Genomic DNA, 16,924 nt, shown 5'->3' on the forward strand with positions numbered 1-16,924 from the left:
ATACCTAAATAATCTGTGATTCGCTGATGACATTGCCTAGCTGGGTCACTCAGGAGATGAAGTTCAAAGCATGATCAATGAGTTAGACAGGCAGAGCAGAATGATGGGCCTAAAAATTAACATGCAGAAAACCAAAGTAATGTTCAGCAGTCTAGCAAGGGAACAACAGTTCACAATTGGTAGCGAGGTGCTGGAAGCGGTGATGGAATCAGTCTACTTAGGGCAGGTAGTGACCACTGATTCGGATCACGAGAGGGAAATAACTAGAAAAATAAGAATGGGGTGGAGTGCATATGGCAAGTTCTCTCGGATCATGAATGGCAGTTTACCAATATCCCTCAAGAGAAAAGTGTAAAACAGCTGTATCTTACTTGTACTGACCTACGGGGCAGAAATGTGGAGGCTAATGAAAAGGGTTTAACTCAAGTTAAGGACAATGCAGTGAGCTATGGAAAGAAAAATGATAGGTGTAACGCTAAGAGACAGGAAGCTGTCAGAGTGGGTGAGGGAACAAATGCGTGTTAATGACATCGTAGTCGAAATCAAGGGGAAGAAATGGGCTTGGGCAGAGCATGTAATGCGAAGGGAAGATATCCGCTGGTCCTTAAGGGTAAGAGAGTGGATTCCAAGAAAAGGCAAGCATGGGAAGGGGCGGCAGAAGGTTAGGTGGGCGGACAAGATTAGGAAGTTTGCAGGCATAAAGTGGGCGCAGCTGGCAAAGGACGGGGTAATTGTAGAGACATGGGAGAGGCCTTTGCCTTGCTCTGGCTCTAGGTGTAGTCAGGCTGATGATGAGGATGATGTGCTGACTACAAAAACCACGCGTCGTGTTGTCTGAGCCCTGCTGTTCCCACTGCTGGCTCTGCAGCTCAAGGATTGATGTTGCGGGGATTGTCTGGCATATTCGTTAGGTTGTAGTTGGACCCGTTGGCGGGCTCGTCTCAAAAGTTTCGTTTCATGTTAGAGCTTCGCCGTTCACGCTATGTTCACTGTGCAGGTCTAGCTGTGACGTTGCGTGCATTGCGGGACGTATTTCTTTTGTTGTAGTTGGATTCATTCACTCACAAATTCGAGACTAAAGCAGCGGTTCTCAATATTGCATCCCCACTGTTCATGCTGCTCGCAGTGCAGGTCTAGCTATGATGTTGCTATTATTGCTGAATGTATTTCCTCTGGCGGGGTTATGAAAGTCAGCCATTACTCTGCCTAGGCACAATAACAGCAGCTCTCTTCAATGCACTGGATCTTCGCAGTTAACATTTGAGTATGCAAGCGAGGACCCTCGTTAAATGTACTCGCAAACATATTCACAGTCGTCGTCGTGGCCACAGATTAGAGGTGCAAAACTGGCTGGCTGCTTCACGTTATGCATGAAAATTACACAGCAGAAGCCAGTGTCCTCTTATCAGCTAATATTGCCTGTGTTGACGCAAGATTCAGTCACCCAAGCGAACAGCATTCTATTGAGTCACGCAGTGCTGCTGCTTCGCGCATAGCTATGGTTAAGACTTTTGTGGTTGCCGTTAGTCAACTAAGACAATTCATCCTGCATCAAAATTCTTGCGATCACAACCATGTAAAGGGCATCGTGTTCTCCAGTCTACACGCAAACACAAGTAACTACAACAGTCAACTAAGACAATTCATCCTACATAAAAATTCTTTTGATCACAGCCATGTAAAGGGCATCGTGTTCACCAGTCTACACACAAACACAAGTAACTACAGCCACTCAGATCCTTTCAACCTTAGCCTGTGATGTATCTGGGGCATAGTCACTGCAAAACAATTGCCGAGCTTTGCAGAACTAAAAAATTGAAATAAAATTTAAGACTAGTGGGCAACTACGTCCTGAAAGGCACAACAGATTATGCTTGAAAACGTGCCTTTGAGTGTAGAATATGTTACGGAAGCATTACACCACCACCGGTTCATATAAAGCCTAGACTGTACGTGTCTTTAACAAAAGTAAAAGCTAAATATTTGCACCCAGAGTGCATGTCGTTCCAATTATTCTTGGCAGCGTTAAGTTCCAAGTGAGATTTGGAAGAAGGCACCATCCGAAAAACACTTCGAGGGTATCCACTGTCGCGGGCTCGACCACGGGCGGGAGCGTTGGGTGCATCCACTATGCGCACCCGGCCTAGCTGCTGCCACTGTTGGTGTCCAAGAAGAGTTGAGAGAAGGAGCACCAGCATAGGAGGAGGAGGAGGAGGGAGGAGATGTCATTACCTTTAGTTCATTGAGGGGATCTAGCAGCGGCTGCCTATTCCAGTCTATTGCTTCTGAGGTGTGACGTAATGCGCGCTTGACTAGCAACGTCATGCCAGCTGCACACTGGTCCGGATAAGCTTCCCTGAACCGCCACCAGACACCACTTGTAATTCATGACGGATACAGCTCGCGGTGTAAAAAAAAAAAAAAACTAGGGCTATATTGCTGTAAACACAATATGCCGCAGCTGTGACTCTCGTATCTTGCAGCTTCTGGGTTGTGGAGAGAGCACTGATGCTAGCTTTGCCCTGGAGGAAGCTGAAAAGCCTTTGTTTTATCCTCTGTCTTCTTTCTGCTTGTAGCAAGAAAGGAGCATAAGAAATTTTTGTGCAGTATAAGTGTGCCTTTGGCTAATCTTGATTTTGGGTGCTTGGCTCATCAAAAGTCTTTTTGGCATCAGTGACATCAAGTACGGCTTATTGATTTGTTCCAGCGGGCCGTGCTGACACAGACCATGGCTGTTTTGAGGTGCTTACATCAAGACCTCCAGTAGGTCTGCAGCCATCTGACATCACTGGAGCAGTCAGTAAGCAGAGCCGCCTTTGCATTTGCATTGCAGTCTCTCTCTCTGTTTCTCCTGGTTCAAGTGGACACCAGCTTTAGGTGGTTCACTCGACAGTACCTTTGCTTGCCCAATTCACTACCACTTGGATTTTGCATCGAACAATAACGGAGGTGTAGTCAGCACTTTGGGGTCCCTAAAACTGAAGTAGACTTCTTATGATAGTGTAGTGTAAAGGGACTGTTTCTATTGCGGAATTGGAAATTAGGTTGCAGTCTAAAGTGGTCCTTCCAATCTTTTTAACCTCTGAAACTGTACAGTGGAAAGATGCAGAGTTGAGCAACTGCCAAGTGTTCACTAGATTATACTGCAGATGGTCACGTGTGTTGATCATGGTTTAAGAAATTTATCAGCCCCCGGTGGTCAGCCTAAGTGTGCTGTGATGTGTGCGCTACCAGGCTTTTTAAAGTACCATGCAGTATTTCTGCATGACATCTCCTCCTGTCTGATTTCAGCTGTGGCGATGTTCTTTTGACGTGTCTCTAATTGAAACATGCAATGTTCACGCATTATTTTTCTGCACCACACTCGAAACCTGTCTCATTGCTTGCAAGCCTTGGTGTGTGTACTAACTAGTGATCAGTGGTGTTGCTGGAGGGCTATAGGTATACAAGAGTGCAAAATATTTGATCTGTAATGATAATCCACTCCTCTCGAGCTTAACAGACAATTTGCATTCAGAATATAGTAAGATGCATTTCGAGAACGAACAAGGGATTGGTCCTAAAAGGAGGCTTTGCAACCAATGATGTTAGTTTAATGTGTGACACTATGGTCAACTACTTTGTTCCTGGTAGCCACCTGCAGTGCTATGCTAGCAGGTGCTGGGCAGTTGACCGTGATGTTGTGGCAATAGGTCAGTGCCATTTGTTGGAAGGGGCCTCTACTAAGGGCCATTTGCTGCTTTTTTCTGTAGTTGTATCCTTGAAGTTGTTATATACCTTTCTATATCTTTTTGCTCATAATCTGTTCAGTGGGTTGTGTGATGCGAGTTGTGAAATGCTTTGACATTAGGTCAATGGCTGGAACTCACTAGAGGAGCAGAAAACAATCTGAGAATTAGCCAGTCTGAAAGGGAACACCCAATCTGGCTGCCACCTTATTTCCACCGCCGAAAATTGCCAGTGTGTTTCGACACAATCGGCTCGAAACCAGCATTTCTAGAGAAGATAAAATGTTCAATATTGTGACTTCGGCGATGTCTTTGGCCTTTAAGGCATCAAAATGTCACATGCTTTGCATATAAAGAATAAATACCTAATGCTTGACTTCCGTGGCAGGGCCCTTTTAGGCACTACTGTAGTATTTTGTGCACGGAAAGTATGCTAATTTGCGTGGCTGACAGGCTGCACAGGGTTGTGACGGCATTGTCTCGAATAGCTGGTCAAAGAGCACAACTACCTAGACTTTATCCCAAAACATGAATTCACTTGCCCTATGACAGTCATGAAAGAATGAAATTCTTCATGAAGCATACAAATAAGCAGGTCTAATTTACCTGCCACGCACTGAATTTATAGAGAAAACCTGGGTACTTTTTAGGAGAGAATGGCTTTTATAAAGGTTGGCTTGCAAAGATTGACTACCTAGCATTGAGTTTCCTTCAGGTTTTTTTCATTTTTTTAAGCCATGAATAAGAACTCTCCATCTGACCGCATACTTTCTTTTGGCCTGCAGCACCACTGTGCAGTCTCATTCAGCAACACCAGGCTGCATTTGTGGCACACACCTCAGAAGCCAGGAAACTTGTGGATGAATGTGCTGCAGCCAACGTATCCACCTTGTCATTGCTGCAGTCCACAGTCCAAGGTCTGCAGGAGCAGCAGACAGCACAGATGGCTACAGGCTTGGTATGTGACATTCAATGCTTTATATGACCTGAGCCTTTACGCTTGCTCATTTCTGCTGTTGGCGATTGCATTCAGTGGAGGTGCTTCACGACTGTAAACCTCTCGTACCGCTCTATACGAAAGGTCATTGGAAGTTTCCTGCAGAGGTTACTTGTACAGGCCTTGAGTAGCCTGGAGGAAGCGCTGCACTTGTTAGGCTCATGATGGCTGTTAGTGAAACCAGTAGGCACTGTGAGCTCTTTAATAGGGGTGTGCGAATATTCGAAATTTCGAATACTAATCGAATATGTTTGATATTCGATTCGTATTGTTATTCGAAAATTGATATTCGTGGATTCCCGAATACTCGCCAGCGATCGTATACCGTGAAAACTTTAATAAATTTGACCATTGCAAGAGCACAATATCCGGCCAATTTAGCCAACTATCAAGTTAAAAATTACTTGAAAACAATACAGAGGACCTATCCCCTTCCTTCTCTGCCGTTTATCACGTGACCGACCGCATCCCTAGGCCGCAAGCCTTGACCTCACTGCTCACTGCTGAGTGATCACTGGAGAGAATCAATCTCTTGTAGCAATGACCCAGTGAAAAGATGTCTGGCCATGTGTGGCTGGCACAAGGAACTATGTTAACAGACAACATTTTTTGGCAATGCAGCAGAGGCTAGGTAGGAAACAGACAGACTGGCATTTGTCCGCATGCCATGGGTGGTGGGGTTTTGTTGTTGGGCGGAGGGGTGAAAAGGGAGGAATGGGAGAGATGGTACGGGTCACTACGCCTCAGGAGTCCACTCCCCACAACACGGAGACAAAGGTCAATCTCTTTCCCTCTCCTACCTAGCCTCTGCTGCATTGCCAAAAAGTTGACCCCGAGTATCGTAGTGCGTGTTACTTTAGTGGTTTTGGCACCTTTGGCTCTAAATGCTGCCTGCTAGCCATTACACCATCCAGTCCATCATTGCAGTGCATGTCCACTTTGCTCCATGGCTTGTTTTGCTGTGCAGGCTGTGCCCTCTGTTCTACCCATATTGTATACCCCCTAGATCAATCACATGCTGCCATGTCTCATGCCTGCAAAAAGAACAAATCGTGTGGCGTACTCTCCATTCCAGCAGTATTTCTGTTCTCTTCATTATGCATGTTCCTCACATTGGCACGGTAAAACCGAAAAAAAATTACTGAGTGGCACTTAAGGAGCATGCGAGTAATGCGAAAGCATTGCAATTCCGTTATAATTATATTCTCAGTCCACTGAAATTATTTTCTATTCCTTTGTGGTGGGTGGGTTGCAAGTACTAGTAATAACTACTGGTTTCATTTTGTATTTTCCCGCTCTTGACCAATTGCAAGTTTTGTTACGGCACCACTTTTTGGGGCCAAATTTTGGTACCACATTTCTGGCATTGTTGTGTTTCTGCTTAAGTGAGATTTCTAATATTTTTGTATTTATTATTAAAGAGCACTAGCTCTTGCCCTTTCTCGTATCTCTCTTGCACTCTGCTAGAGTTGGGAGCTTGTCTTGCTTGCACATGCAATGTTGGGCAACATGCATGCCCAACATGTGCATGCCAAACATGTTGGGCATGCACGTGTTAGGCTCCAAGTCCATGTGCGCCATATGCTGAGCTAAGGAGTGTCTGGCATGGGTTCATATTAAGTGGGGTTTCTTTTCTCTAGCCGGCCATGCTTACAGTGGTCGTGGTTCTCCTAAGGTGCACGTTAGACCTGAATGTCCAGTGCAACCTCAGCAGCCGCCTGGCATTCCCAGAGGGACCTTTAAGCAGGGTTTTTTGATCTGGGACAGCCTGTGTCTGGTACATTTGTAAGCCTCCATGCAGTAGGACACATTGAAGTGAAGGCTATGCATGCCTGCTTTATTTACCCCCTGAGACTTGTGTGCTACTTGTGCAGTGGAAAAGTTCAAACCTGTGCCATCAGTGTCAGATGAAACATATGAACAGACTAACTGAAGCGGGAACACAAGAACACAAAAGTATTAGGTGCTGCTGACGAAACATGGGCGGGGTCCGTTAACACTTTCATTTATCGGTCTCTGCACCCCTTAATTGAAAACCAAGAGCTAGTATTCAGACTCCCTCAGCTAAAGAATCACTGCTTCATTGTTTGTTGCAAATAGCTGTTATATTGGGAGTGAAGCTGTTTTCACTCATGTCCACTAGTTCGGTGCAAGTCATTTACTGTAGGAGCTCAGATTAAGGTCCATCTTCTCCTCATCTGTGCCACTCTCATCCACTCATCTTGTAATCTTCTTTCCTTCGTCACGAGAATATTTTCTTTTCCACCTGCAGAGCCAGCCTCGAAAATGTAGAATTGTTTCATTACTTTCTAAGGGAGGGTGGGGAGGCAGAGCTTTTTTCCAGTGTACTGATAAAATAGCTCTGGCATTCTGCATGCACGTGTAGCCTCCACACGGCACTGTGCGCCATCTCATTCAGTGCAGTCTTGTTGCTGACTGTGCAGGCAAAAGCATGAATGGTGATGCGCATGCACAGTAGTGGGTCCCCTCTAGCAAACGGCCAGTTGAAGTGCAAGTTGAGCTTGTTCTGATGCTATTTAGAGAGATGTTGTAGAGACACATGATGATAATCGCCACTGACAGGCAGGATTTGTCTGCTATGGAACCTTTCTTATTGATCTCTAATTAGGTGTGCTTAGGGCCAGCTACAGCCACCCCATCCACGTAAAATGCCTGATACCATTGCCCCTGGGGACTAGAATGCCTTCCCCTGCCATGCCTGTATTCTTTGACTGCACCCTGCTACCCTGAGCGACCTTTGGTTGTTGCTTACTGCATACCCATAAAGGAAGTAAAGGAGGACTCTACGTAAGTGTCAGACAACGCGGTCTTTCCCGTGTCACAAGCACCACGCAGATATGCTATCATGCTGCGAGTCCAGCAAGGCTTTTGCCCGAGAGACTTGGTGACCATTCTTGCGAGCAGTACTTGTGTCATCTAATCGGGTAAAATTGGGCTCTGCACGACACGTTTCAGGAAATTTGTGGTGTGCGTTTAAATATATGAAATGTAGAATAACCTGCGAATGGTCCCGTACATTTGAGTCAAGTTGCACCGGAGTCCTCTACTACATCGTCTCTGAAAGCAGCACTCGAATTTTGTATGTATTTTTAAAAAATTGTACTATTCATCTGCGCTTGTGGCCGATGTGGCACTTCCAAACTGCTACGCTTGCCAAGAGACGGTAAGCGTAGCAGGGAACAGCAGAAGGTTAGGTGAGCGGACGAGATTTAGAAGTTCGCAGGCATAGGGAGAGCGCAGCTGGCAAAGGACCGGGTTAATTGGAGAGGCATGGGAGAGGCCTTTGCCCTTCAGTTGGTGTAGTCGTGCTGCTGCTGCTGATGATGATGATCTTGCCACCTATCTGTCAGATATGTTTTAGTGCATTAGGACCCAGAAACAACTTTTATGACTTCGAGTGTTCCTCACTCGCATGAAAAGAACAAATGCTGCTAGAAACTGCAATATCAGCCCGTGGCTACTGGCCATAATGTCTGCTAGTTCAAAGGACTCGCTCTGCTCAACTCAAGTGCACTTCAGTGCCCACAAGACTTGCCTTATACATACTTACCCTTCCCTAGTATGTTCTGCTTTAGATTAAAGGTGTACGATTTACAGATCAGCGACGTCGTCTTGCCTAAAACAGCTAGACCCGGTGCACAACTTGGGACTGTGCCTTGCAACAGGCGCGCACAGAACATCACCCATAACTAGCCTTTATGTCGAAACGATTGAGCCACCCCTTGAATATAGAACTATGCTGACATGCGCATACATCCTTAGAATTCGATCACTTCTAGAGCACCGGCCGCCGCGGTGGCTCAGTGGTTGTGGTGCTTAGCTGCTCACCCTAAAGACCGGGTTCAATGCCGGCCGTGGCGGTCACATTTCGATGAAGGCGAAATCCTAGAGGCCCATGTAGTGTGCTATGTCAGTGCATGTTAAAGAACCCCAGGTGTTCGAAATTTTCCGGAGTCCTCCGCTACATCTTCTCTGATAGCCCGAGTCGCTTTGGAACGTTGAATCCCATAAACCAAATAGACCAAACTTTTACACCACCTCTGCTAGCCCATAGTCATCCAGTGCACGTCCAGAACAATAGTCGGTAATAAACAACAAGCAGTCAGGCCATTACTAATGCGATTTGAGGATAAATGCATCGAACTGGAATTATGGAAACATAGCCAGGTACGGTGCACAAGCTGAAACCGTGCACTCCCTCCATGTTACAACCTCCCTGCAGTGTGGGATCTTTCTCTGACACGCTTTCATAAGAATCAAACCCCACCGAAGCACATCCTGTGAGAATACCTTACACTTGTATGAGAACTGCGTTGAATTCGACATAGACGGGTTAAAAACAGCAGTTTATGTTGGAAGCGCAGTTGTACAAGACAACTGGTAGACGATAAGATTATTGCAGAGCTCATCATTCTTCAAAGCCGAATGCTACGGTGTCTGCGTTGCAACGGGGAAAATAATACAAGAGGTCTAACACACACTCTGTAAGCATTCTAAAAGGGCTACACTGCAGTAACGCAGTACAACCATTAATAGAAGATATAATCCACAGTATAGCAGCAGCCAAAAATAGACTAACAGTAAAATTATGCTAGGTCCCGAGCCATGTCAGCCAATCCGATAATGAAAGAGCTGGCAGTTGTGCGGCACGCGCTCACCAAAGCAAACTAGACAGTGTAAACACTCCGCACAATGGTTGGTTAAAACTAGTAAAGAGTAAACTAATAAGAAATGGCAGTTCACTTGGGATGATGAGTGGTGAAGCACATCTTTGGCGTATGGAAGTCGTGTCAATACCAAGAATGCTTTATTGAAGTAATGTGATGCCATCCTCGCATTGGACATATGCGCGTTGCGCAACTTCATAGTCAAAGTGGTCATAGTAAACCATGTTTGATTTTCATGTAGAAAAATAGAAAACTGAAGAAAAAAGTGCTTTACAATATTTTACCACAAACATGTCCCTTTCCACCCTAGCTTGCTCTTAGGAGAGAATGCAATAGTAGACTTTTAACGAGTGGTTCATTCCCAAAAAAAGGAAATGTCATCAGAAAATTGTGGATTTTTTAAGAACTATTCTGCCAGCACAACAGGGAGATCTGACTACCCCTAGTTTGGCGCATGAAAACCTCAGCTGCTTAGCGCCATAAAACCCAACACACGCACACACTACAGTCGAGCCCACATATAATGGCCCCACTTGAGCTTTCGCTTATAACGAACGAGACCTGCGCGACCATCAAACTACACATTGTTTCAATGGCACAAAATCACACGTATAACGAACGCCATTAATCCCTGCTGATCGATTACAGTGAATGGACGGCGTAAACCCAGCGGCGCGATGCGAGATAACCTGCCTCCGACCCCTTTGTGCGCCTGGCGCGCGGTATGTTTTCGGGCCGAGCCTCATCGCAGGCGGACTGCCCGCCCTGTTTCGTGCCGCTTTCAAGCGAGCTACACTTCCCCGCCGATGCATCTTCCAAGATCATCCTCCTGCCCCTCCTCACTACTCCGCTCCCCTCTCGTCACTCTCTTGCAAATCCGCGCGTGGCCTCAGCAATCAAATGTGCCCATTGCAGAGGCCACGCTCCGTGAAGCAGGCCTTTTGTGGGAGCCAAGAGGTGGCTGCACTGACGCTCATGAATGCCCCTCATTGGTCTCTCTGCTGGCACTGTGCATCTATATCTACAGCTTGATTGGCTTGATTGCCGCCTGTATGCATTGCGCGTCTACCCCATCGCACGCTTTTCTCTCTCTTGTTGCGGTGCGGACGTTTCGTTGGCTTCGTTAAAATCTCGGGCCGTGGTAATTCGGAATGGCGGACGGGAACACCGTGCCTATTTTCATTGTATTCAGCGGTAGAAATGATGAAAGCAGCCTAGGCAGAGGTGACGGCCACTGGCAAGCGGAACTGCTTCTGCGCAATGCCGGCTTCGTCGATTGTCTGATGCTGAGCCTGATGCTTCGGAAGATGACCAGCCCGGCGGCGATTTGTGGCAGCGGGTTGTCGACTCCGACGTGGGTGACCATGACATTGGGTGGATTGATTTTATTTCTGTCGATGACGATGCCGACACCGCGGAACCATGCACGGACGAGCACATGGTTTCTAAAGTGCGGGACGAACGAGAGTGACGCGGTTGAGGACGAAACTTTGGAGCCAGCACACATAAGCGCACCTGTAGCAATAGAGGGCCTCAGACAACTTGTCTATGCCAAGGGCCTCGGCGAAGAGTACACTTCTGCTTTAAATAGACTGGAAACCTCCCTCATCGCATCTGCGCTGCAAAGAGATGTCTATAACGGACTTTCGCAAAGAAAAAAATTTGTGTTTTGACAAGCAACTGTCTTTAAAGCTGTGGTCCACTTACTGCGATCTTCGGGATATAATGAATGGACGCCGCGTGTCGCTATGTTTGTTATAAGCGGGCTCGACTGTAGTCAGCTTCCCCGTGCAGTGAAAAATTTCTTTGCATGCAGTGATGGTGTGGTCTTGCTTCAGGGAAATAGCTTGCAACTGTGCTGGCGTCATCTAACCCAAACAGATGTACTCACCAGGTGTGGGCACACCTGCTGTGCAGTACACTGTTAGTGCTGCACTTATCCATTTAATCTCCATCTCAAAGATGGCAGTGAACCAGACTGTGCTTTCTGTGTTGAGGCGGGAACTACATGTGGGCAACTTCATATGCTTGGAAGATAATAGCTTTGGACTTAGTACATCACAAGCCTCAGTTTGTCATACCATTGCTGGATGAGATGCCATTCGTGGAAAGATCTGAACGGTGACTTCATGTTGTAAAAATAGCGGAGATTACTAGAAAAACACCCATTCCGATTGTCACTTTTCTTTCCCAGTAGCACCATGCCGCGCAGCGGATGCATCACAGAATGAGGTGCACACAGTGGAAGTGCACTAAATTTTAATCAGTCTTTTTACCCTCATCACCTCCACCTGTAAAATGGCACTATCATTACCATGTTGCTGAGACGACAGGGCGACGCTTTGGGCACCATCGTGCCATCCAGGCCTGGCTGCATGACAGTGGCTGCAAGAGCTACTGTCATGTCTACGAAATGACTTTTTCTACTTTGCAAACAAAATTTGGTGAGCAGAATGACTCATCTGCTGGCAGAACATTTTAAACACTTCGCATTCTGTAACCACAAAGTTCAGTAAGCTCACCTGTCAGTCAACCATGGAGACAAACTGAGAGATCGCCTTTTTTTAGTGCAGCTATGTAGTAAAAACAGCGTGTGAAATATTTACTGTACAATAAATTTACTATGCATGGCCACATGTCTTGAAGAAAGATTTTGCATTTAATCTAATCACGTTAACTTTTGAAAATATTGGAATTTGCAGTGAAGCATCGTGTCGCTGCCTAAATTTTGTACTTCCGTACCTCGACAAGAAATATTTGTATTGGGAGTGGCTAATTTATAAACAGTGGTCTGGTTTAGATGGGTGTATTTTAACAAGGCCCCACTGCTCATCCAAATGAACATTTGGAAAGAAACTTAAAAACTAGTTCATTGTGACATACACATTAATGGCGTGTACCCAGACTCTTAGAGTGTGGGGGATGGGAGGGGGGGCAGCTGTTCCAGTCTCGCATATGATGTCCTCGACTTATGCAACAAGCTCAGCTTAAGTCGAACTACCAAGTAAGAAAAAGAGATGGCCGTTTGGTGCCCAGCTTCCAGCGGTTGCAAGGCAGGGGTTGGGTAGGAGTCGAAAGTTCACGAAACTATTTTACCACAGAGCACTGCAGGGAGGTTACGATACACAGAGATCCTACATCAGCAGTGCACTAATACAACAGAGGCAAACAAAAACACAAATTGTTCACTGGGCACTGTGACTGCCCAATAACTGGACGACTGAAGTGGCCATGTCAAAGGCTGGTGCATGTTCGCTTGCTGTTCTGCTGGCTGAATGACAGTGGTGTTGACGCCAGGAGTTATGCAGTAGCACTTCCCTCAAAACAACTGAAAACGGCATTTCTAAGGCATGGGCCAATTGTTAGCCCTAAGTGCCCTTTTTTTGTACTCTATTTCATACGTAGCAGGCAACACAGCAGAGACTGCAGAAGTAGTGCATGTGCTAACCTGTATTTCTCCCCCACCTATCATTCATCCTTCTCGAAAACTCTGGAGTGTTTTAACGAAACCAAAGAGCGATATAAAACGAAGTGGTAGCACTGAAAATTATGTTGGAAGCTGTGAGCCGCTGAGGACTTGAACCCTCTGTAATTGTCACCGAGTGTGAACTAATTTTTAGGTGCGGATGGACTAAGGGCGATTCGCCCTGCCTGCCATGTATCAGACCACCAGTCATTCTTAGTTCTCAAAGTCTTGACGAGTTGAAGGATGAAAATGTGGCAAGAGGTGATGCGAAGTCCAGGAGATTGCCATTCAAGACACTTAAAATATGTCGCAACGAAATATGCTTGTGTTCACTTTGGTTGTAGGGTGAACTACTTTTTTGGCGCGGACTTTGTATGTGCTAACAGGCATGCTAGCTTTGGCAGCGTTGCCTGCTATGTATGCAATGCAGTATGGATATGCTGCATCTGTTCGTTACTTGCTTTCAAGACAGGACGTGCACAAACGCAACCTGCATCGTATAAATGCTATCTCACCCTCCTGCCAGGTTCCACATATGATTGGTCAGGAAAGGTGGAAATTTGAAGAAAGTGTGTGTCGTTGTGCTCCGGCCAGGCACCACCACTTTGAGTGATATGAAAAGAGCGGTGCATAGCATGCGCGAAGGCATGCATTCTCTACCAGTATCTGAAGTCCATTCTAGGAGGTTGGACAGCTTGCGTGGACATGCTTTGTTTCGATCCATTTTATAAACACCCCTTTCGAGGTGTAAGGGGTATGATTCCATGTCTGTGATGATTGCAGTGTTTCAGTATGATTAGTCGTCGTCACATATGTCAATGGCCTGGTGACGGCAGCAATGACGTGAGGAAGGCCATTTAAGTCAACAGTTGTTCGAGGGATAAAATCAGCCAGCAATACAGCGGTTCCAAGAAGTGGTCAAGCAATATGAAAAGGATGCACAATGCAATAGGATGTACTGCATTTGCCAAAAGTGCCCGAGCAGCTGCGCAAGCAGCCGAGCGATGACCCAGCTATCTTCGCGCTGGCCGCTGCTTCCTGGCTGCGAGTGTAAATTGGCTGACGTAAGCCTGCGCTCGTGCTCAGTATGACAGCACTTCGGAGGCGTGAAATTGCTCGCCGCACATACTACCTGCTCACTTCTTATATTCCAAGGAAGGAGGGAGAGAGCACAGGCTAAAGTCACCCAGTTTACGCTCGTAGCCGGGCAGCAGTGGCCAGTGCCGGGGACCAGCAGCGTCGCCGCTTGGCTGTGTTCGTTTTTCAGTGACGTACGGGAGAACGACGTCTTTGAAAACAACGAACTAGGATTTATTTGCCACTACATAAAGAGAAAAGAAACACAGGCCGGAGAGTGTCGAAATGAGAGCCTCGCTTCTCCGGGGTCGCTGGGTGTCTGGCTTTGCTGACCTTGGCAACGCGATTGTCCCTTCGCACAACCAGCCCTCACACACATAAATAGTTGTCACACATCCACACCGCTCTTCCTCTGAGGAGGGACTAATGGGCGCTTCCCAACTGTTCTTGGAAGCGGCCGAGGCGTCCTTCCCTCAGACACAGTGGGTGGCTTGCAATGTTGTGCCGTGAAGACACCTTGGGGGCACGTCACTGTCTCAGAATATTTAATAGGCTGAGAGCCCACTGCAGTGGCCGTCGCGGCTGCTCGGTTACTTTTGGCAAAGACTGTACATCAAGGTGGGGTTATGTATGGAAGTTGATTGAGCGAGCTGTGAAATGCCTTATAAAGAAAGCAAAGGCTAGAGATGTGGCAATCAGTGCCAAGGTTCAAAAGTTCGGACTGAAATTTTATTGCTGTTAGGCTGGTATTAAGAGTAATTGGAGTGAATGAATCTTACGGCATGATTTTGTTAAGCTTTAGGTGTGTTAGTTAAGTTTTATTTGGCATGGATGTGCGTATTCTAGTCTAAACCTGATGAGTGGTGTATATGCTAGTAATTTTACTTGCTGCGGTGCATATTTGTTTTCAAATAATATGACGTTAGTGGTATTGTTACGGCCATAGACGTGAACCACATGCTCCGCTCGGGTGTGCAACGTGAAGATAACAAAGCGCGTTGGTAGTGCTGAGCCCAGCTTCCCCGGTTGCTTGGCTGTGCCGCGCTGTGTGCTTTCCCTCTGTAAGTATATTCCGTGTTTGTGTTAGACGCCTTCATGTTACATTATTGGTGGAGGTGCCGGGTGAACCGGCGGCCACGGATATCGAGCCCCCGGCCCACCGAAGCCGAGGCGAGCACTCAAACACATTGCCACAGATTAAACCCAGAAAGATCACTGCTTAAGGTTTTGCCAAGGTATTTAGCATAAGGTTGTACAAGTTCACCTGTGGAGGTGATGACCATGTAGACAAACAGGAGGGGCTGTTGGTGACTGAGAAAGAAGGCAGGTTTGCATTTATTAGTTTTTAGTTATATGAGGCATTGGTCACACCACTGCTGAAATTGATTAAGATCATTTTTGAATAGCTGCTTGAGGGGATGTGTTATTGTGCAATAGATAAGCCGGCAGTGCAAACATGCAAACCTTACATGTTTGCTATGCAATGGTAAATCTTTAACAGCAGCAGTGGAAAAAAGACAGAGCTTTGTCAGATGCCTGTTATAGCGAGTGAGGTAGAAATTTGGCTGTTAAAAAAAAAACTGGGACCAGTTAGAAAATCCTCGATTCATGCAAAGATGTAAATTTAGCTGCTCTGACTTTAGGAGCAAATGTAGATGAGGTACGGTGTGAAAGGCTGTTACAGAATAATAAAAAATGGCATCAGTTTGAATGTTACAATCAAGATTAGCTTGTAGATCATGCACTAAATGTGTGAGCTATGTTTCGCAAGAAAAGCCCTTGCGGGAAGCTATGTTGTGAAGCACAAAAAAATTGTCAGTCTCTGGAAAATTCATGATTTCTGAGTAAATAACTTGTCATCATGATACTACATGGTACGCTGGTTTCAGAAGTGCATTCATCAGGCAACATTTGACATCCATAGTTCAAAAACTGCATTTTTACACTGATTTCGCTAATCACTCGTAAGTGATGGCGTGCTTAAAGCCGTGAACAAATATGCTTGGTGCCGCTGCAATATCGAATCCCAGCAACCGAAATTAAAAGTAGCCTGAAAATTTGTCTTTCTTCAGTCACAGCAATCTTGTTGCTAGGTCATAGCTCAAAAATTCAGGGGCTCATTTAGGATTTCCTTAAAGGAAACGGCTAGAATTCCTTCAGTGCCTCACTGAAGGCTGTTCTGTGAAAAACTGAAAATAGCATCACTTGAGCGGTTACCATGGCGGGATTTCTCGTGCTGCTCAAACTATTCCAACACATCATTACTTGCCGCTGAGTGTGTCTTGTGGTGTTTTGTTTGACTGGCTGAGGTGTGGTCAGCCAGTAGGGGCATTTTGTTGGAGATGATCGAAAGTGCACGTGTGTATGAAACTTGTGAATTGTGCCCCGGAGTGAAGAGAAGATGGCGTGACCAGCGTTGCTGTTTGTTATGCAGATGGGTCCAGGACATACAAGGCTAGCAGTAACTACAGGGCGCTGCAGTCCACTCCAAATGCATCGCCAGGGTAAGTCAGGGTCATACAGTGTACCGCTACTTCATCCACTGATTTCACTAATGACTATAAACAATGGCATGACTAAAGCCATGAAAAAAGATGCTTGGTGCAGCTGCAATATCGAATCCCTGTAACCTAAATTAAAAGGAGACTGAAAATTTATTTTTCTTTAGTCACAGCAATCGTGTTACTTGTTCATAGCAGGTCGGAACACAGCTGTGCCAAAAATACAAAAATTCAGGTGACACAAAAAACTTCCATTAAAAAAAGAATCGGCAATGGCAACACCACAGGACGCTAATTAACAATAGCCAATTAAAGTGTTCATCATATGATATGCCTGCATCGCAACATCATTACTTAGTGTTCAACTCTGTATCAGTCCTCTGAAGAGAAGAGTGTTTAAAGTGATTTACCCTGTGAATTAAGCAGTATTTTAATTAAAGGGTCATTTAGACAAGTTCAAATGGGCC

The 16,924-nt window shown here is 46.0% G+C and overlaps 1 protein-coding gene across 2 annotated transcripts in view; it reads left to right on the top strand.

Moving 5' to 3' along the window:
• The window catches only part of LOC144115766 (uncharacterized), a 36,508-nt gene extending 19,908 nt beyond the window's left edge, over positions 1–16,600 (top strand). For both annotated transcript variants that reach the window (XM_077650271.1, XM_077650270.1), the window contains exons 7-9: positions 2,708–2,800; positions 4,514–4,686; positions 16,391–16,600. In XM_077650271.1, coding sequence (XP_077506397.1) covers positions 2,708–2,800; positions 4,514–4,686; positions 16,391–16,585 — 461 coding nt within the window. In that variant the 3' untranslated portion in view covers positions 16,586–16,600. The remainder of the gene's footprint in view (positions 1–2,707; positions 2,801–4,513; positions 4,687–16,390) is intronic.
• Positions 16,601–16,924: the final 324 nt, after the last annotated feature.

Source organism: Amblyomma americanum, chromosome 1 (assembly GCF_052857255.1).
Source record: "Amblyomma americanum isolate KBUSLIRL-KWMA chromosome 1, ASM5285725v1, whole genome shotgun sequence".
Classification (NCBI taxonomy): Eukaryota; Metazoa; Arthropoda; class Arachnida; order Ixodida; family Ixodidae; genus Amblyomma; species Amblyomma americanum.